Source organism: Phycodurus eques, chromosome 12 (assembly GCF_024500275.1).
Source record: "Phycodurus eques isolate BA_2022a chromosome 12, UOR_Pequ_1.1, whole genome shotgun sequence".
Classification (NCBI taxonomy): domain Eukaryota; kingdom Metazoa; phylum Chordata; class Actinopteri; order Syngnathiformes; family Syngnathidae; genus Phycodurus; species Phycodurus eques.
In genome coordinates this window covers 23,015,029-23,034,053 of record NC_084536.1, presented here as the reverse complement: position 1 = coordinate 23,034,053, position 19,025 = coordinate 23,015,029, and the positions used below count along the sequence as shown (strand labels likewise).

At 42.6% G+C, this 19,025-nt stretch overlaps 5 protein-coding genes across 5 annotated transcripts; all 5 read left to right on the top strand.

Moving 5' to 3' along the window:
• The first annotated feature begins 3,865 nt into the window (after positions 1-3,865).
• LOC133410646 (NAD(P)H dehydrogenase [quinone] 1-like) lies at positions 3,866-5,637 on the top strand. Its single transcript, XM_061692057.1, has 5 exons — positions 3,866-3,869; positions 3,980-4,159; positions 4,305-4,435; positions 5,171-5,272; positions 5,341-5,637. Exons 1-5 carry the CDS (start codon positions 3,866-3,868, stop codon positions 5,635-5,637), a joined length of 714 nt encoding a protein of 237 aa, XP_061548041.1.
• A 1,387-nt stretch (positions 5,638-7,024) lies between these two features.
• LOC133410645 (NAD(P)H dehydrogenase [quinone] 1-like) lies at positions 7,025-9,344 on the top strand. Its single transcript, XM_061692056.1, has 6 exons — positions 7,025-7,028; positions 7,138-7,317; positions 8,053-8,183; positions 8,258-8,371; positions 8,878-8,979; positions 9,048-9,344. Exons 1-6 carry the CDS (start codon positions 7,025-7,027, stop codon positions 9,342-9,344), a joined length of 828 nt encoding a protein of 275 aa, XP_061548040.1.
• Positions 9,345-10,644: 1,300 nt separating this feature from the next.
• LOC133410644 (NAD(P)H dehydrogenase [quinone] 1-like) lies at positions 10,645-13,092 on the top strand. Its single transcript, XM_061692055.1, has 6 exons — positions 10,645-10,648; positions 10,862-11,041; positions 11,746-11,876; positions 11,957-12,070; positions 12,626-12,727; positions 12,796-13,092. The coding sequence occupies exons 1-6, from the start codon at positions 10,645-10,647 to the stop codon at positions 13,090-13,092; spliced, it is 828 nt and encodes a 275-aa protein (XP_061548039.1).
• Positions 13,093-13,960: 868 nt separating this feature from the next.
• LOC133410643 (NAD(P)H dehydrogenase [quinone] 1-like) lies at positions 13,961-14,704 on the top strand. Its single transcript, XM_061692053.1, has 3 exons — positions 13,961-13,972; positions 14,202-14,339; positions 14,408-14,704. The coding sequence occupies exons 1-3, from the start codon at positions 13,961-13,963 to the stop codon at positions 14,702-14,704; spliced, it is 447 nt and encodes a 148-aa protein (XP_061548037.1).
• A 693-nt stretch (positions 14,705-15,397) lies between these two features.
• On the top strand, positions 15,398-18,391 carry LOC133410642 (NAD(P)H dehydrogenase [quinone] 1-like). The gene is made up of 6 exons (XM_061692052.1): positions 15,398-15,410; positions 16,195-16,374; positions 17,116-17,246; positions 17,327-17,440; positions 17,925-18,026; positions 18,095-18,391. Exons 1-6 carry the CDS (start codon positions 15,398-15,400, stop codon positions 18,389-18,391), a joined length of 837 nt encoding a protein of 278 aa, XP_061548036.1.
• The last annotated feature ends 634 nt before the right edge of the window (positions 18,392-19,025 follow it).

The following is a 19,025-nucleotide window of genomic DNA, read 5'->3' as shown; positions in this document are numbered from 1 at the left end:
AGATGCTGTATTTTTGGTTTATTTGGTCTTTTGTTTGGATGTTAAAATCTTCAATAATTATTGAAGAAAATGTCAACAAATGATCTTAAAAGGTTCATAATTTGTTTATTTATTCATCATGAAATTGATTAACCAATTACGAATGTAACTGTTAATCAACATTTTTATTTTATTATTTGAATTAAATCAATTAAACAATGATATAATGAGATTAATTCATTTTTATGAATGAAATATAAATACATTTTAATGAAGCAGTTGCAGACAACTATATTAATGCCACAAATATCCAAATACCGTTGATAATGTCAAGAACCTTTACATTGCAGGCCATACTTTCAATTTCTTTTTTGATCTAAACTCTGAACCGTTGTGATTCTGAAATGATCAAATTTGGATAAAAGGTTATCTTTTTCTTTGCTACTTGGCATTTTACTGCAAAATGTTGGTGTTTTCCTCTGTAAGCTTTAACGTCCAAATAAAACTGATGCGAACTTTCATACGTAAACGTGTCATTAAAGAGTTAAACGTGCCAAACAGTCACGCTCTTTCATTCTCAAAGTCCACAAAGTATTTTTCTATGTGACAATTTTCAGTCTGTGACATTAGTGTCCGCAGGGCTCAGTGAGAGTTGTTATTTATTTATTTATTATTATTATTTTTTTTAAAGTCTCATTATTCCAAAGGTTAATGTGTCATATTTTGTGTTTAGAGTTGAAAGATCATCGTGGAGAACGATGAATAAATAACTTTTTGCAGGGCAGAGTTACTGCTATGTCCATGCAGAGAAAATAAAGGACTATAATATTAATACAGTAGTAAAATAGTATATCTTAGATATAAATTATCAAAAGGCAAAACGCAGATGCAGGCTACAACAAATAACCCGTGTTCAACTTTTTGTGTGACTACTTTTATCTCCTCCTCCTTGAGCCGTCACCTTATCGTGGTGGAGGGGTTAGTGTGTCCCAATGATCCTAGGAGCTAAGTTGTCTGGGGCTTCGCGCCCCTGGTAGGGTCACCCTTGGCAAACAGGTCCTAGGTGAGGGACCAGACAAAGCACAGCTCCAAAAACCCCTTTGAAGAAAGTAACAAATGGATCTAGGTTTCCCTTGCCCGGACGCGGGTCACCGGGGCCCCCCACTGGAGCCAGACCTGGAGGTGGGGCTTGAAGGCAAGCACCTAGTGGCCGGGCCTGCAGGCCCAAACGCAAAGCCCGAAACGGTAACGTGGGTCCCCCCTTCCCATGGGCTCACCACCTGTGGGAGGGGCCGTAGGGGTCTGGTGCAGTGTGAGCTGGGCGGTGGGGAGTCCTGTGATGGGTGCTTCGGGAGTATGGGGTACCAAATCCCCTGATACGGCCTGTTCGGTCCCTGTACGACCAGTGTCAGAGTTTGGTCCGCATTGCTGGCAGTAAGTCGGACTCGTTTCCGGTGAGGGTTGGACTCCGCCAAGGCTGCCCTTTGTCACCCACCGATTCTGTTCATAATTTTACGGACAGAATTTCTAGGCGCAGCCGAGGCGTAGAGGGGTTCCGGTTTGGTGGCCTCAGTATTGCATCTCTGCTTTTTGCAGATGATGTGGTTCTGTGGGCTTCATCAGGCCGTCATGTCCAACTCTCACTGGAGCAGTTCGCAACCGAGTGTGAAGCGGCTGGTGTTATTAAATATTCATCAAAAACAACCGACCAAAAAAAATACGTTTGATTGTACTCGGTTTTTAAAATGTTTACAATTTTTGTAATTAACTCAGTGATTTCAGTGAGAGCGAGCCCATGTTCCACTAATGCTATTCGTACCACACTCTGAGAATCTCTGTTAAGGAGAATGTGGCTTCGTGATACAATTGCCATCGTTGAAGTTGCGTTCAACAAATCCCCTTCAGGCAAGTCTCCCGTGTGTCTTTCATGTTGCACATTATGACACGACACCTCTATAAAGGTGACACATACCACCGAGGACACAAACAAAACCCATGTGGTGAAAGCATAGCTCAGAGCAAAACACATGATCCCTCGCCATCCACCGCGTTATGCCGGAGTGTGCGTTGTAAAAACATACAGTCATAAACAGCACATTTGTTGTAAATCTTGAATGATGCGGCCGAACGCTTGGTGGGAAGGGGGGGGGGGGGGGGCAGATGTGGGGGGTGCTCACTCTTGCCGCGCATGCATAAAAGTTTGCATGCTAATATGAAGCAGACGCACAGTTGCTGCAGGATAGTTGGCACATGTGAGGGATTTGACTTCCAGATGTGTGCCAGCTCGTGTTGGCCTTTGATGCGCTCGCTTCTTTCCTTTGTGGGCGCCCTCCAATTTAGGAGTTACCCATTAAAGGGCAGCAGTCATGGAAAAGAGATGCCGCACTTGCCTTGGGCCTCGTGGTTTCAATATGTCCAGGAATAAAACACACGAACACACACACACAATTAATAACAACCACTGAATAGTGAGGGTGGGAAATATAGACATGTGCAAGTGTGTTGTGTACTTTTATCATGGGATTAACTGACTATAAACTTCATATTATTTTGCGGTACAGCTACCAGACTTTCTGTAGCACTCGCCCTGTTATCCCCCCTGACAGGATTGGAGAAGTCTATCTGTGGTGTATGGTCCATACATGTATCAACAGCATTTGTCTGTACGTATACAGTATATACAATATTATCCATGTATCTATATTTGTATTATTCCATTTGTCAATGTATGTAATCTGTGTCAGTGTACTGTATCTAGAATGCGTCCAGTTATTTCTGTACATCTGTCTCTGTAACGACAGTATATATCTTCTTTTTTATATAGAGATACATTACTGTGAGAAAATGTATTATTAAATCACAGTTGCTTTTGGAAATTTCCATGATAACAAATTTAGTTATATTTGAAAAATAGCTGCAAAAGCTCAGATTTCGTTTTCCTATCGCTTCCTCTTATGGAGGCCGACACTTGTGATTGGCTCTCTCTGGTCACGTGCCACTCTGCTGTAGCCTCAAGCATGACATGTTTTCAAATATAAACTCAAAGTGCCACCTTGTGGCACAATCTATTAGATTTTAAAAGGTTAAACATAGTTACATTTGAACACATAAATAAACATGGACTGCAGTTTCATTTGTATATTTTTTTGCCTTTTCATGGAACATTCACTTATCTGGTTTGTCATATGAAGCGATATTGTCGACTCGAAATTTTGCACAATTGTCATTAGGTCAGCATGGTATGGTATGGTATGGTACTGGTGGGTTTCCCCATGCTGTACACATAACACAACACACACATTTTTATGATGTATTCATATTTCAGAGTGGCCCAGTCAAAGTCCGGACATGAATCTGATTGAAATGCTGCGGCATGACCTTAAAAAGGTTGTTCATGCTCGAAAACCTTCCAGCACCACACTGAATTCAAACAATTCTGCAAGAAAGAGTGGGCCAAAATATCTCCACAGAGATGTGAAAGACTCTGCCAGTTACAGAAAACGCTTGATTTCAGTTGTTGCTTTTACACACATGGCCAAGTAATTTTGAATATTTTTTCTCCCCTTTAATAAATAAAATGACCATTTTATGTTTAGCTGGGTTATTTTTGTCTGATATGAAAACAATTTCTGATGATCTTCAACATGAAAATGAGGAAACTATGCGCAAGATCAAGACAATATCTATCTATCGATGGAATGTATATCGTTCTTTCTGTCAATCTAACGATCTGGGTGTCATCTGATTGGCAGATGGTGTTAATTGCTGATTGCCAGCACCTGAGAAACAATTAGTCACCCGGTATAAAAAAACCTTCACAGCTTGTGTTGGTCACTTCAGCAGCTCTTCACCCTCACTGTGTCCGCTGCAGCAGCTGACTTTGGAAATGGGTACGGTTGGGTCCTTTTGAGTGTTTGTTTGCTTTTCATGAGCTCAGTGACAAGCTACAATGATTTGCTTATGGTGTTAATATGTTTTCTTGCTGTCTTTTTAAATCTAGCTTTGGCAGAAAAGAAGGCGCTGATTGTGTATGCCCACCAGAGCCGCGGCTCTTTCAACGCTGCTGCCAAAGACATTGCTGTGGATGTTCTCACCGCTACGGGCTGCACGGTGACTGTGTCCGACCTCTATGCTATGAAGTTTAAAGCCACTGCTACAGCTGAGGACATCATTACTGAGGGTAATGAAAGCTGTCCTACTTTAGGTGGTGCTTTTATCAAAAACCGTTTATGGAAACCAACCACTTCATCTTAACACTCGTGTGCAGAGTGGATCTCTGCCAAAAGTGACTTCCACCTAATATGTAGTCTCCAACTTGTCCCCAGGTGAGGTCAAGCAAGCTGAGCATTTCCGTTATGCCGAGGAGACCAAAGTGGCGTGGGAGGAAGGAAAACTGTCCGCCGACATCACTGACCAGCAACGTAAACTCTCGGAGGCCGATCTTATCATCTTCCAGGTAGTCTGGCAAAGGGCTTTAAGGTTCCTAATCAAGCGGTGCCCGTTTGTGTCACTGAGCACAAGTGAAATGGTTTTCAGTTCCCCATGTACTGGTTCAGTCTGCCCGCCATCCTGAAGGGCTGGATCGACCGGGTGCTCGTGCTTGGCTATGCGCACTCCAAAGAGAAGCGGTACAGTCGAGGCATCTTCAAGGTGAGGGGTTTAAACTGGATTCATTGAGTAAAGTGACTTTTTGTCTTGTGAGCTGCCTGTTAAATGTCTGCCATTTGAAATTTGGCCCAACTGTTGTCTCAGGCAAATTTTAAATGCTACCATCAGTTTCTGCCTGGGTGAAGAGCTGCAGTTTTTCCTCAGAACCAGTTTTCAAAGCCAAGCAGAGCTGCAGTGTTGTTGGCTCCATAGATTGAAGTTTGCTTCGGCTAACTGGCACTGCCCCAAACTCCTACCAATGTACAAGTGACAGTTACTAGCTATTTAGTGACTCCAACTAAAGGAATCTGACTGGTTAAAATGTATGATTTGTGCTTTATCTCACAGCCATGTTTCGCACATGATTCATTCAACTTAAAACTGTAGTCTTATTTGCACATGCTGCACTAGTGTGGGATTTGTTAGACAGGAAAGCTGTCCCACCCAAAAATATTTAAACGGGGTTGTGTAGAGGTGTTAAATGGTATATTATCTGTTTGGCTCACAGCAGCAGAATGATTCTTAACCTGTTCTCCTCCTCCAGGACAAGAGAGCTGTGCTCTCTTTCACTACTGGCTCTCAGGAGTCCATGTTCAGTGCTAATGGCATCAATGGTGACATGAATGTAACACTCTGGCCAATTCAGGTATTTTGCGCTTAATATTGCCAGTCTTGCTCGATGACCGCAAATGCTGAACATTTACATTTCAACAGAATGGCATCCTGCACTACTGTGGCTTCAAAGTTCTGGCACCTCAAATCTTCTGGGCTCCATCCCATGTGCCCCAAGAGGCCCGCGCCACCATGCTCCAGGCCTGGCGCAGCCGCCTTGAGGGTCTCTTGGAAGAGACCCCGCTGTGTTTCACACCCATGGACTGCTTTGACGGAGAGGGCTTCCAGCTGAAGCCAGAGGTCCAGGAGAAGCACGCCGGCAAGAAGTTTGGGCTCACTGTGGGCACCCACATGGGACTGGCTGTACCACCTGACAACCAGATGAGGGCTGGTGTCTGAAGTTTATCAACCTGATTTATAAAAAGCCTCACCCAGACTTGACATTTTGTATTGATTTCATAAATTGAATATATTTGTGCCTACTAATCTGTGTAGGAAAAATGTAAGCTTGGCCTGGTGCAATAAAAGAGATGCTAAAAAATGTTTGGGAAGAATTTATTGAATCAAGTGGCTTCAAAATTCACAACTTCTCCCTTGCCTTTTGAAGACTTGGGCTGAATATGCTGGTTTATTTTAATAGTTTGAGAGCTATTTGTTTTTGATTAGACTTGGTGTAAGAAGTTTGAGGAACTTCATTCTATTGCATTTGCCCTCATTAGGACTGCCAGTGAACTGAAACATATTGCAGTGGGGTGTGGTTGCGAGGAGCACTTGACAACTCTTTGCACTACAATATGTTCTCAGTGGCTGCTTACCTGAGTGTTACAATATTAGGATGAGATGCAGAGAGACTGGAAGTCTATAAAAAGCATCTTTGAATTTAGCTGTTCAGGTCTTTTTCATAGTTGTGCAAAACAAGTACTGGGAAAATTGATCAGTTGGATGTATGCATTCAGAAGTGGAGAGGTCAGATTTGGTTAGTGCCTTTTAGGTTCATCCTAAAATTTCACCCAAAAGCCCAATTTTCCTACCTTTTTGGGAGTAGTGAGAAATCTATGCATTAGAGGTAAAGTAATAGCCATTCAGAGGCCTAGGGAAGTAATTTGGGTTAGTGGAATCATTTGTGGACTTGGCTCAAGACTTTAGTGCTTTCTTTTTTGGATACAATTAAAATATACAATGGACTCTTCAATGAATTGTTGAATGCCTATTGGTTTGATCTGGTCAGAATTTATTTATTTTTTCAAAAATTGGCAATGTTCCTTTCCAGTATCAAATGGTTGCCAACTAACTGTGCAGGCAAGGGATAAAGGGGCATTTGGCCATATAATAAAGGTAATCTGTATAATAAAATAGTGAAATTACTCTGATTTTAACCTTAAAATAAGAGATGGACAACGGTGCGACCCATGAGCACACTTGGAGTTTCCCCTCAACTAATTTTAAGGGGAATTTTTTTATTTTTAAAATTTTAAACATGGAAGAGGAAACGTGGCCCCGAGATTAATTACGGCAAAAATATATTTTTTAAATTTAAAAAATGTACTTGAGGAAACTGAGAATTTGAGAAGGGTCCAATATTGATCTTTCTATGGAATGCATATCGTTCTTTCTGTCAATCGAACTATCTGGGTGTCATCTGATTGGCAGATGGTGTTAATTTCTGATTGCCAGCACCTGAGAAACAATGAGTCACCCGGTATAAAAAAACCTTCACAGCTTGTGTTGGTCACCTCAGCAGTTCTTCACCCTCACTGTGCTGTGTGTGGCAGCAGCTGATTTGGAAATGGGTACGGTTGGTTCCGCTTGAGTGTTTGGTTGCTTTTCATGATCTCAATGAGAAGCTACAATGATTTGCTTATGGTGTTAATTGTTTTCTTGCTCTCTTTTTAAATCTAGCTTTGGCAGAAAAGAAGGCGCTGATTGTGTATGCCCACCAGAGCCCCGCCTCTTTCAACGCTGCTGCCAAAGACATTGCTGTGGATGTTCTCACCGCGACGGGCTGCACGGTGACTGTGTCCGACCTCTATGCTATGAAGTTTAAAGCCACCGCTACAGCTGAGGACATCATTACTGAGGGTAAGGAAAGCTGTCTGTTCTAGTTTAGGTGGTGCTTTTATCTAAACCAAAAACTGTTTATGGAAACCAACCACTTCATCTTAAAACTTGTGTGCAGAGTGGACCTGAAATCAAGGTTATTTTATTTAAAAAAAAAAAAAAGATTTCTGCAAAAGTGACCTTATGCAACAAGACTAACTTTACCAGACTGCAGGACAATGCAAAGTCAGCCAATCTTTTAGTTTGTGTGGCAAATTTAGATTTAATTTTTTTTTCTCCCGCCCCTAAATTGGTTGGACTGCAGGACAGTTTCACACTTCTAACATTGTTAAACTCAAGACAATGTCATCCTGAAGTGACAAGGTACCCATCTAGCAGATGTACTGATACAGACTGGTGGAAGTAATCTGCCACCTCCTAACTTTAAATAGAAAATGCCCGTTGTACCCACTAGCATGTTTTGGTTACACACGACTAGGGGCTGGCTGCACAAGAGTGCTTTTGAATGTTAACATTTAATTTGTAATATTGCAAAGTCTTCATTTCCTTTATACACAGGTTAGCATATGAATCCCCCCCCCCACCAAAAGGCAATGAAGGGGGGCATATTCAGGGGTTGCACTTGCTGCAATCACTAATTTGAAATAAATGAAATCACAAATTTGAAATAAATGAAATCACAATTTGGGTAAGCGGCCACCTGGTGAGGCACTCTCCCCATTTGCCCCTAATATGTGGTCTCCAACTTGTCCTCAGGTGAAGTCAAGCAGGCTGAGCACTTCCGTTATGCCAAGGAGACCAAAGTGGCGTGGGAGGAAGGGAAACTGTCTGCCGACATCACTGACCAGCAACGTAAACTCTCAGAGGCCGATCTCATCATCTTCCAGGTAGTCTGGCAAAGGGCTTTAAGGTTCCTCATCAAATGGTGCCCATTTGAGTCTCTAAGTGCAATGGTTTTCAGTTCCCCATGTACTGGTTCAGTCTGCCCGCCATCCTGAAGGGCTGGATCGACCGGGTGCTCGTGCCTGGCTATGCGCACTCCAAAGAGAAGCGGTACAGTCGGGGCATCTTCAAGGTGAGGTTTAAACTGGATTCATTGAGTAAAGTGACTTTGTCTTGTGAGCTGCTTGTTAAATGTCTGCCATTTTAAATTTGGCCCAACTGTTGTCTCAGGCCAATGTAAATGCTACCCTCAGTTTCTGCCTCAGAACCAGTTTTCAAAGCCAAGCAGAGCTGCAGTGTTGTTGGCTACACAGATTGAAGTTTGCTTCGGCGAACTGGCACTGCCCCAAAACTCCTACCAATGTACTAAGTGACAGTTCATAGCTATTTAGTTACTCCAACGAAAGCAGTCTGACTGGTTAAAATGTATAATTTGTGCTTTATCTGACAGCCATGTTTCTCATGATTCATGGCAACTTATATGCAGTCTCATTTGCACACGCTGCACTTGTGTGGGATTTGTTAGACAGGAAAGGTGCTCCACCCAAAATATTTAAGGCTTGTGTACCTTGTGGTAAATGGTATTATCTGTTTGGCTCACAGCAGCAGACTAATTCTTAAACTATTCTCCTCCTCCAGGACAAGAGAGCTGTGCTGTCTTTCACTACTGGCTCTCAGGAGTCCATGTTCAGTGCTCATGGCATCAATGGTGACATGAATGTAACACTCTGGCCAATTCAGGTATTTTGCGCTTAATATTGCCAGTCTTGCTCAATGACCGCAAATGCTGAACATTTACATTTCAACAGAATGGCATCCTGCACTACTGTGGCTTCCAAGTTCTGGCACCTCAAATCTTCTGGGCTCCATCCCACGTGCCCCAGGAGGCCCGGGCCGCCATGCTCCAGGCCTGGCGCAGCCGCCTTGAGTGTCTCCTGGAAGAGGCCCCGCTGTGTTTCACACCCATGGACTGCTTTGACGGAGAAGGCTTCCAGCTGAAGCCAGAGGTCCAGGAGAAGCACGCCGGCAAGAAGTTTGGGCTCACTGTGGGCACCCACATGGGACTGGCTGTCCCGCCTGACAACCAGATGAGGGCTGGTGTCTGAAGTTTATCAACTTGATTTAATAAAAAGCCTCAACCAGACTTCACTTTGTATTGATTTCATGAATTGAATATATTGGAGCCTACTAATATACTGTGTGGGGAAAATGTAAGCTTGGCCTGGTGCAATAAAAGATATGCTACCGATTAAATGTTTTGGAGGAATTTATTGAATCATGTGGCTTCAAACTTGACTGAAACTTCTGCCTTGCCTTTGAACACTTGGGCTGAGTATGTTGGTGTATTTTAATAGTTTGAGAGCAATTTGTTTTAGATATTTGGTGTAAGATGTTTGAGGCACTTCGTTCTATTGCCTTTGTCCTCATTATGGCTGCCAGTGAACTGAGTGTTACGATATCAGGTTGAGACACTGGAAGTCGAAAAAAAAGCATGAATTGTGCTTTTCAGGTACATTTATAGTTGTGGAAAAAGCATACTGGGAAAATTTAACAGTTGGATGTATGCATTCAAAAGTATAGAGGTCAGCTTTGGTTATAGTTCCTTTTAGGTTAATCCTAAAATTTCACCAGAAAGCCCAATTTTCCTATCTTTTGGGAGTAGTGAGAAATATATGCATTGGAGGTAAAGTAATAGCCATTCAGAGGCCGAGGGAAGTAATTTGGGTTCATGGAATCATTTGTGGACTTGGCTCAAGACTCAGTAATGCTTTCTTTGGATACAATTAAAATACAATGGACTCTTCAATTCATTGTTGAATACCTGTTGGTTTGATCTGGTCATTTAGTTTTTTTTTTTTCTTCCAAAAATAGGAAATGTTCATTTCCAGTGTCAAATGGTTGCCAACTAACTGTGCAGGCAAGGGGTTAAATAGCATTTGGCCATATAATAAAGGTAATCTGTAAAATAAAATAGTGAAATTACTTTGAGTTTAACCTTAAAATAAGAGATGGGCAATGGGGTGACCCATGAGCACACTTGGAGTTGCCCCTCAACTAATTTTAGGGGGAAAGGTTTTTTTATTTTAAAAATTTTAAACATGGTAGAGGAAACGTGGCACCCGAGATTAATTACGGCAAAAAATATTTTTTTAATTTAAAAAATGTGGTAGAGGAAACTGAGAATTTGAGAAGGGTCCAATATGTATCTTTCTATGGAATGCATATCGTTCTTTCTGTCAATCTAACTATCTGGGTGTCATCTGATTGGCAGATGGTGTTAATTGCTGATTGCCAGCACCTGAGAACCAATTAGTCACCAGGTATAAAAACCCTTCACAGCTTGTGTTGGTCACCTCAGCAGCTCTTCACCCTCACTGTGCGTGTGCGGCAGCAGCTGATTTGGAAATGGGTATGGTTGGGTCCTTTTGAGTGCTTGCTTGCTTGCTTGCTTGCTTGCTTGCTTGCTTGCTTGCTTGCTTGCTTGCTTGCTTGCTTGCTTGCTTGCTTGCTTGCTTGCTTGCTTGCTTGCTTGCTTGCTTGCTTGCTTTTCATGATCTCAGTGACAAGCTCCAATGAGTTGCTTATGGTGTTAATTGTTTTCTTGCGCTCTTTTTAAATCTAGCTTTGGCAGAAAAGAAAGCGCTGATTGTGTATGCCCACCAGAGCCGCGGCTCTTTCAATGCTGCTGCCAAAGACATTGCTGTGGATGTTCTCACCGCTTCGGGCTGCACGGTGACTGTGTCCGACCTCTATGCTATGAAGTTTAAAGCCACCGCTACAGCTGAGGACATCATTACTGAGGGTAAGGAAAGCTGTCTGTGTTAGTTTTGGTGGTGCTTTTATCGAAACCAAAACCTGTTTATGGAAACCAACTACTTCATCTTAAAACTTGTGTGCAGAGTGGACTTGAAATCAAGGTTTATTTATTTTTTATTTTTTTTTTAATAAAATGATTTCTGCAACAAGACCAAATTTACCAGACTGCAGGACAATCCAAAGCCAGCTAATCTTTTAGTTTGTGTGCTAAATTAGATTGATTAATTTAAAAAAAAAAAAAAAAAATCTCTCCCCCCCCTAAGTTTGTTGGACTGCAGGACAGTTTCACACTTCTAACATTGTTAAACTCAAGACAGTGACAAGGTACCCATCTAGCAGATGTACTGATACAGACTGGTGGAATTAATCTGCCACCTCCTAACTTTAAAGAGAAAATGCCAGTTGTACCCACTAGCATGTTTTGGTTACACAAAACTATGGGCTGGCTGCACAAGACTGCTTTTGAATGTTAAATTTGAATTTGTAATATTGCAAAGTGTTAATTTCCTTTTTATACACAGGTTAGAATATGAATGAATCCCTACCACCAAAAGGCAATGAAGGGGGGCATATTCAGGGGTTGCACTTGCTGCAATCTGTAATAAATGAAATCACTATTGGGTTAAGTGGCCACCTGGTGTGGCACTCTCCCCAGTCGCCCCGAATATGTAGTCTCCAACTTGTCCTCAGGTGAAGTCAAGCAGGCTGCGCACTTCCGTTATGCCAAGGAGACCAAAGTGGCGTGGGAGGAAGGAAAACTGTCCGCTGACATCACCGAGGAGCAACGTAAACTCTCAGAGGCCGATCTCATCATCTTCCAGGTAGTCTGGCAAAGGGTTTTAAGGTTCCTCATCAAACGGTGCCCATTTGAGTCTGTAAGCACAAGTGCAATGGTTTTCAGTTCCCCATGTACTGGTTCAGTCTGCCCGCCATCCTGAAGGGCTGGATCGACCGGGTGCTCGTGCTTGGCTATGCGCACTCCAAAGAGAAGCGGTACAGTCGGGGCATCTTCAAGGTGAGTGGTTTAAACTGGATTCATTGAGTAAAGTGACTTTGTCTTGTGAGCTGCTTGTTAAATGTCTGCCATTTGAAAGTTGGCCCAACTGTTGTCTCAGACCAATGTAAATGCTACCCTCAGTTTCTGCCTCAGAACCAGTTTTCAAAGCCAAAAGTGGCTTTGAAAACTGTTTTTTTTTTTTTTTTTTTCTTTTAAAGTTTTCAAAGTGTTGTTGGCTACAGAGATTGATGTTTGCTTCGGTGAACTGGCACTGCCCTGAAACTCCTACCAATGTACTAAGTGACAGTTCATAGCTATTTAGTTACTCCAACTAAAGGAGTCCGACTGGTTAAAATGTATGATTTGTACTTTATCTGACAGCCATGTTTCTCACATGATTCATGGCAACTTGACTGTAGTCTCATTTGCAAACGCTGCACTTGTGAGATTTGTTCGACAGGAAAGGTGCCCCACCCAAAAAATATTTAAGGCTTGTGTACCTTGTGGTAACTGGTATATTATCTGTTTGGCTCACAGCTGCAGACTGCTTCTTAACCTGTTCTCCTCCTCCAGGACAAGAGAGCTGTGCTGTCTTTCACTACTGGCTCTCAGGAATCCATGTTCAGTGCTAATGGCATCAATGGTGACATGAATGTAACACTCTGGCCAATTCAGGTATTTTGCGCTTAATATTGCCAGTCTTGCTCAATGACCGCAAATGCTGAACATTTACATTTCAACAGAATGGCATTCTTCACTACTGTGGCTTCCAAGTTCTGGCACCTCAAATCTTCTGGGCTCCATCCCACGTGCCCCAGGAGGCCCGCGCTGCCATGCTCCAGGCCTGGCGCAGCCGCCTTGAGGGTCTCCTGGAAGAGGCCCCGCTGTGTTTCACACCCATGGACTGCTTTGACGGAGAAGGCTTCCAGCTGAAGCCAGAGGTCCAGGAGAAGCACGCCGGCAAGAAGTTTGGGCTCACTGTGGGCACCCACATGGGACTGGCTGTACCACCTGACAATCAGATGAGGGCTGGTGTCTAAAGTTTATCAACTTGATTAGTAAAAAGCCTCAACCAGACTTTACTTTGTATTGAATATATTGGAGCCTACTAATATACTGTGTGGGCAAATTGTAAACTTGGCCTGGTGCAATAAAAGATATGCTACCGATTCACTGTTTTGGAAGAATTTATTGAATCAAGTGGCTTCAAACTTGACTGAAACTTCTGCCTTGCCTTTGAACTCTTGGGCTGAGTATGTTGGTGTATTTTAATAGTTTGAGAGCTATTTGTTTTAGATATTTGGTGTAAGAAGTTTGAGGAACTTCATTCTATTGCATTTGTCCTCATGAGGACTGCCAGTGAACTGAGTTACAATATCCGGTTTAGACATGAAGTCCCAAAAAAAAACGTGAATTTTGCTGTTCAGGTACTTTTTATAGTTATGCAAAAAGCATACTGGGAAAATGTAGCAGTTGGATGTATGCATTAAAAAGTATAGAGGCCAGATTTGGTTATAGTTCATTTCAGGTTCATCCTAAAATTTCACCCAAAAGCCCCATTTTTTTCCTATCTTTTGGGAGTAGTGAGAAATCTATGCATTGGAGGTAAAGTAATAGCCATTCAGAGGCCGAGGGAAGTAATTTGGGTTCATGGAATCATTTGGACTTGGCTCAAGACTAATGCTTTCTTTTTTGGATACAATTAAAATAGGACTCTTCAATTCATTGTTGAATGCCTGGTTTGATCTGGTCATTTAGGTTTTTTTTTCAAGAAGGAAATGTTCCTTTCCAGTGTCAAATGATTGCCAATTTACTGTGCAGGCAAGGGATTAAGTAGCATTTGGCCATATAATAAAGGTAATTTGTATAATAAAACAGTGTAATTTGAGTTTAACCTTAAAATAAGAGATGTGCAATGGGGTGACCCATGAGCACACTTGCAGTTGCCCCTCAACTAATTTTAGGGGGAAATGTTTTTTTATTTTAAAAATTTGTTTCTCACATGATTCATGGCAACTTAACTGTAGTCTCATTTGCACACACTGCACTAGTGTGGGATTTGTTAGACAGGAAAGGTGCCCCACTCAAAATATTTAAACAGGGCTGTGTAGAGGTGGTAAATGGTGTATATTATCTGTTTGGCTCACAGCTGCAGAAGGATTCTTCAACTGTTCTCCTCCTCCAGGACAAGAGAGCTGTGCTGTCTTTCACTACTGGCTCTCAGGAGTCCATGTTCAGTGCTCATGGCATCAATGGTGACATGAATGTAACACTCTGGCCAATTCAGGTATTTTGTGCTTAATATTGCCAGTCTTGCTCGATGACCGCAAATGCTGAACATTTCCATTTCAACAGAATGGCATCCTGCACTACTGTGGCTTCCAAGTTCTGGCACCTCAAATCTTCTGGGCTCCATCCCACGTGGCCCAGGACGCCCGCGCCGCCATGCTCCAGGCCTGGCGCAGCCGCCTTGAGGGTCTCTTGGAAGAGACCCCGCTGTGTTTCACACCCATGGACTGCTTTGATGGAGAAGGCTTCCAGCTGAAGCCAGAGGTCCAGGAGAAGCACGGCGGCAAGAAGTTTGGGCTCACTGTGGGCACCCACATGGGACTGGCTGTACCACCTGACAACCAGATGAGGACTGGCGTCTGAAGTTTATCAACACGATTTAATAAAAAGCCTCAACCAGACTTGACTTTGTATTGATTTCATAAATTGAATATATTGGAGCCGACTAATCTGTGTGCGCAAAATGAAAGCTTTGCCTGGTGCAATGAAAGATGTTACCGATTAAATGTTTTGGAAGAATTTATTGACTTAAGTGGCTTCAAACTTGACTGAAACTTCTGCCTTGCCTTTGAACACTTGGGCTGAATATGCTCGTGTATTTTAATTGAGAGCTGTTTTTTTTAGATTATACTTGGTGTAAGAAGTTTGAGGAACTTCATTTGATTGCATTTGTCCTCATTAGGGCTGCCAGTGAACTGAGTTACAATATCAGGTTGAGACTCAGACACTGGAAGTCCAAAAAAATGCATGAATTTTGCTGTTCAGGTACTTTTATAGTTGTGCAAAACAAGTACCTGGAAAATTGAACAGTTGGACATCTGCATTCAAAAGGGGAGCGGTCAGATTTGGTTATTGTACCTTTTAGGTTCATCCTAAAATTTCACCTGAAAGCACCATTTTCCTACCTTTTGGGAGTTGTGAGAAATATATGCATTGGATGTAAAGTAATAGCCATTCAGAGGCAGAGGGAAGTAATTTGGGTTAGAATCATTTGTGGACTTGGCTCAAGACTAAAAGTAGAAGTGGTTTCTTCCTTGGATACAATTAAAATACACAATGGACTCGCTTGGTACAATTCATTCTTGAATGCCTGTTGATTTGATCTGGTCATCATTTAGAGCTGTTTTTTTTTCTTTCCCTAAAATAGGAAATGTTCCTTTCCAGTGTCAAATGATTGCCAATGAGCTGTGCAGGCAAGGGATTAAGTAGCATTTGGCCATATCATAAAGGTAATCTGTATCATAAAATAGTGTAATTTGAGTTTAACCTTAAAATAAGAGATGGGCAATGGGGTGACCCATGAGCACACTTGGAGTTGCCCCTCAACTAATTTTAGGGGGAAAGGTTTTTTTCTTTTTAAAATTTTAAACATGGTAGAGGAAACGTGGCACCCTAGATTAATTACGGCAAAAAATATTTTTTTAATTTAAAAAATGTGTTAGAGAAAACTGAGAATTTGAGAAGGGTCCAATATTTATCTATCTATGGAATGCATATCGTTCTTTCTGTCAATCTTACTATCTGGGTGTCATCTGATTGGCAGATGGTGTTAATTGCTGATTGCCAGCACCTGAGAACCAATTAGTCACCCGGTATAAAAACCCTTCACAGCTTGTGTTGGTCACCTCAGCAGTTCTTCACCCTCACTGTGTCCGCTGCAGCAGCTGACTTTGGAAATGGGTACGGTTGGGTCCTTTTGCTTGCTTGCTTGCTTGCTTGCTTGCTTGCTTGCTTGCTTGCTTGCTTGCTTGCTTGCTTGCTTGCTTGCTTGCTTGCTTGCTTGCTTGCTTGCTTGCTTGCTTGCTTGCTTGCTTGCGGTGATAATTATTTTCTTGCTGTCTTTTTAAATCTAGCTTTGGCAGAAAAGAAGGCGCTGATTGTGTATGCCCACCAGAGCCCCGCCTCTTTCAACGCTGCTGCCAAAGACAATGCTGTGGATGTTCTCACTGCGACGGGCTGCACGGTGACTGTGTCCGACCTCTATGCTATGAAGTTTAAAGCCACCGCTACAGCTGAGGACATCATTACTGAGGGTAAGGAAAGCTGTCTGTTCTTGTTTAGATGGTGCTTTTATCTGAACTAAAAATTGTTGACAAAAAGAACCAACCACTTCATCTTAACACTTGTGTGCAGACTGGACTTGAAATCAAGGTTTTTTTTTAAAAATATTTTTATTTTATTTTTTTAGAACATTTCTGCAAAAGTGACCTTATGCAACCAGACCAAATTTACCAGACTGCAAGACAATGCAAAGCCAGCCAATCTTTTAGCTTGTGTGGTAAATTAGGTTAAAAAAAATTAATACAAATTTCTCCCCATTTCACCCCCCCCCCCCCCCCCTCCCCAAGTTGGTTGGACTGCAGGACAGTTTCACACTTCTAACATTGTTAAACTCAAGACAGTGACAAGGTACCCATCTAGCAGATGTACTGATACAGACTGGTGGAATTAATCTGCCACCTCCTAACTTCAAAGAGAAAATGCCTGTTGTACCCACTAGCATGTTTTGGTTACACAAAACTATGGGCTGGCTGCACAAGACTGCTTTTAAATGTTAAATTTGAATTTGTAATATTGCAAAGTGTTAATTTCCTTTTATACACAGGTTAGAATATGAATGAATCCCCACCACCAAAAGGCAATGCAGGGGGGCATATTCAGGGGTTGCACTTGCTGCAATCTGTAATAAATGAAATCACTATTGGGGTAAGTGGCCACCTGGTGTGGCACTCTCCCCAGTCGCCCCGAATATGTAGTCTCCAACTTGTCCTCAGGTGAAGTCAAGCAGGCTGCGCACTTCCGTTATGCCAAGGAGACCAAAGTGGCGTGGGAGGAAGGAAAACTGTCCGCTGACATCACTGAGGAGCAACGTAAACTCTCAGCGGCCGATCTCATCATCTTCCAGGTAGTCTGGCAAAGGGTTTTAAGGTTCCTCATCAAACGGTGCCCATTTGAGTCTGTAAGCACAAGTGCAATGATTTTCAGTTCCCCATGTACTGGTTCAGTCTGCCCGCCATCCTGAAGGGCTGGATCGACCGGGTGCTCGTGCCTGGCTATGCGCACTCCAAAGAGAAGCGGTACAGTCGGGGCATCTTCAAGGTGAGGGGTTTAAACTGGATTCATTGAGTAAAGGGACTTTGTCTTGTGAGCTGCTTGTTAAATGTCTGCCATTTTAAATTTGGCCCAACTGTTGTCTCAGGCCAATGTAGTTTCTGCCTCAGAACCAGTTTTCAAAGCCAAGCAGTGTTGTTGGCTACACAGATTGAAGTTTGCTTCGGCTAACTGGCACTGCCCCAAAACTCCTACCAATGTACTAAGTGACAGTTCATGGCTATTTTGTTACTCCAACTAAATGAGTCCGACTGGCTAAAATGTATGATTTGTACTTTATCTGACAGCCATGATTCATGGCAACTTAACTGTAGTCTCGTTTGCGCGCACTGCACTAGTGTGGGATTTGTTAGACAGGAAAGGTGCCCCACTCAAAATATTTAAACAGGGCTGTGTAGAGGTGGTAAATGGTGTATATTATCTGTTTGGCTCACAGCTGCAGAAGGATTCTTAACCTGTTCTCCTCCTCCAGGACAAGAGAGCTGTGCTGTCTTTCACTACTGGCTCTCAGGAGTCCATGTTCAGTGCTCATGGCATCAATGGTGACATGAATGTAACACTCTGGCCAATTCAGGTATTTTGTGCTTAATATTGCCAGTCTTGCTTGATGACCGCAAATGCTGAACATTTACATTTCAACAGAATGGCGTCCTGCACTACTGTGGCTTCCAAGTTCTGGCACCTCAAATCTTCTGGGCTCCATCCCACGTGCCCCAGGAGGCCCGCGCTGCCATGCTCCAGGCCTGGCGCAGCCGCCTTGAGAGTCTCTTGGAAGAGGCCCCGCTGTGTTTCACACCCATGGACTGCTTTGACGGAGAGGGCTTCCAGCTGAAGCCAGAGGTCCAGGAGAAGCACGCCGGCAAGAAGTTTGGACTCACTGTGGGCACCCACATGGGACTGGCTGTACCACCTGACAACCAGATGAGGGCTGGTGTCTGAAGTTTATCAACCTGATTTAATAAAAAGCCTCAACCAGACTTGACTTTGTATTGATTTCATAAATATTGGAGCCGACTAATCTGTGTGCGCAAAATGAAAGCTGTTACCGATTTAATGTTTTTGAAGGATTTGACTTAAGTGGCTTCAAACTTGACTGAAACTTCTGCCTTGCCTTTGAACACTTGGGCTGAATATGCTAGTATATTTTAATTGAGAGCTGTTTGTTTTAGATTATACTTGGTGTAAGAAGTTTGAGGAACTTCATTCGATTGCATTTGTCCTCATTAGGGCTGCCAGTGAAATGAGTTACAATATCAGGTTGAGACGCAGACACCGGAAGTAAAAAAAAAAAAAAACATGAATTTTGCTGTTCAGGTACTTTTATAGTTGTACAAAACAAGTACCTGGAAAATTTAACAGTTGGATGTATGCATTCAAAAGGGTAGCGGTCAGATTTGGTTATAGTGCCTTTTAGGTTCATCCTAAAATTTCACCCGAAAGCACCATTTTCCTACCTTTTGGGAGTAGTGAGAAATATATGCATTGGATGTAAAGTAATAGCCATTCAGAGGCTGAGAGAAGTAAATTGGAATCATTTGTGGATTTGGCTCAAGACTCAAAGAAGTGGTTTCTT

Coding starts and splice junctions, on each gene's coding strand:
- LOC133410646 (XM_061692057.1), top strand. Junction 4,436..5,170: donor CCGATCTTATCATCTTCCAG/GTAGTCTGGCAA, acceptor CTCCTCCTCCAG/GACAAGAGAGCTGTGCTCTC. Junction 5,273..5,340: donor TAACACTCTGGCCAATTCAG/GTATTTTGCGCT, acceptor ACATTTCAACAG/AATGGCATCCTGCACTACTG.
- LOC133410645 (XM_061692056.1), top strand. Junction 8,372..8,877: donor ACAGTCGGGGCATCTTCAAG/GTGAGGTTTAAA, acceptor CTCCTCCTCCAG/GACAAGAGAGCTGTGCTGTC. Junction 8,980..9,047: donor TAACACTCTGGCCAATTCAG/GTATTTTGCGCT, acceptor ACATTTCAACAG/AATGGCATCCTGCACTACTG.
- LOC133410644 (XM_061692055.1), top strand. Junction 11,877..11,956: donor CCGATCTCATCATCTTCCAG/GTAGTCTGGCAA, acceptor AATGGTTTTCAG/TTCCCCATGTACTGGTTCAG. Junction 12,071..12,625: donor ACAGTCGGGGCATCTTCAAG/GTGAGTGGTTTA, acceptor CTCCTCCTCCAG/GACAAGAGAGCTGTGCTGTC.
- LOC133410643 (XM_061692053.1), top strand. Junction 14,340..14,407: donor TAACACTCTGGCCAATTCAG/GTATTTTGTGCT, acceptor CCATTTCAACAG/AATGGCATCCTGCACTACTG.
- LOC133410642 (XM_061692052.1), top strand. Junction 17,247..17,326: donor CCGATCTCATCATCTTCCAG/GTAGTCTGGCAA, acceptor AATGATTTTCAG/TTCCCCATGTACTGGTTCAG. Junction 18,027..18,094: donor TAACACTCTGGCCAATTCAG/GTATTTTGTGCT, acceptor ACATTTCAACAG/AATGGCGTCCTGCACTACTG.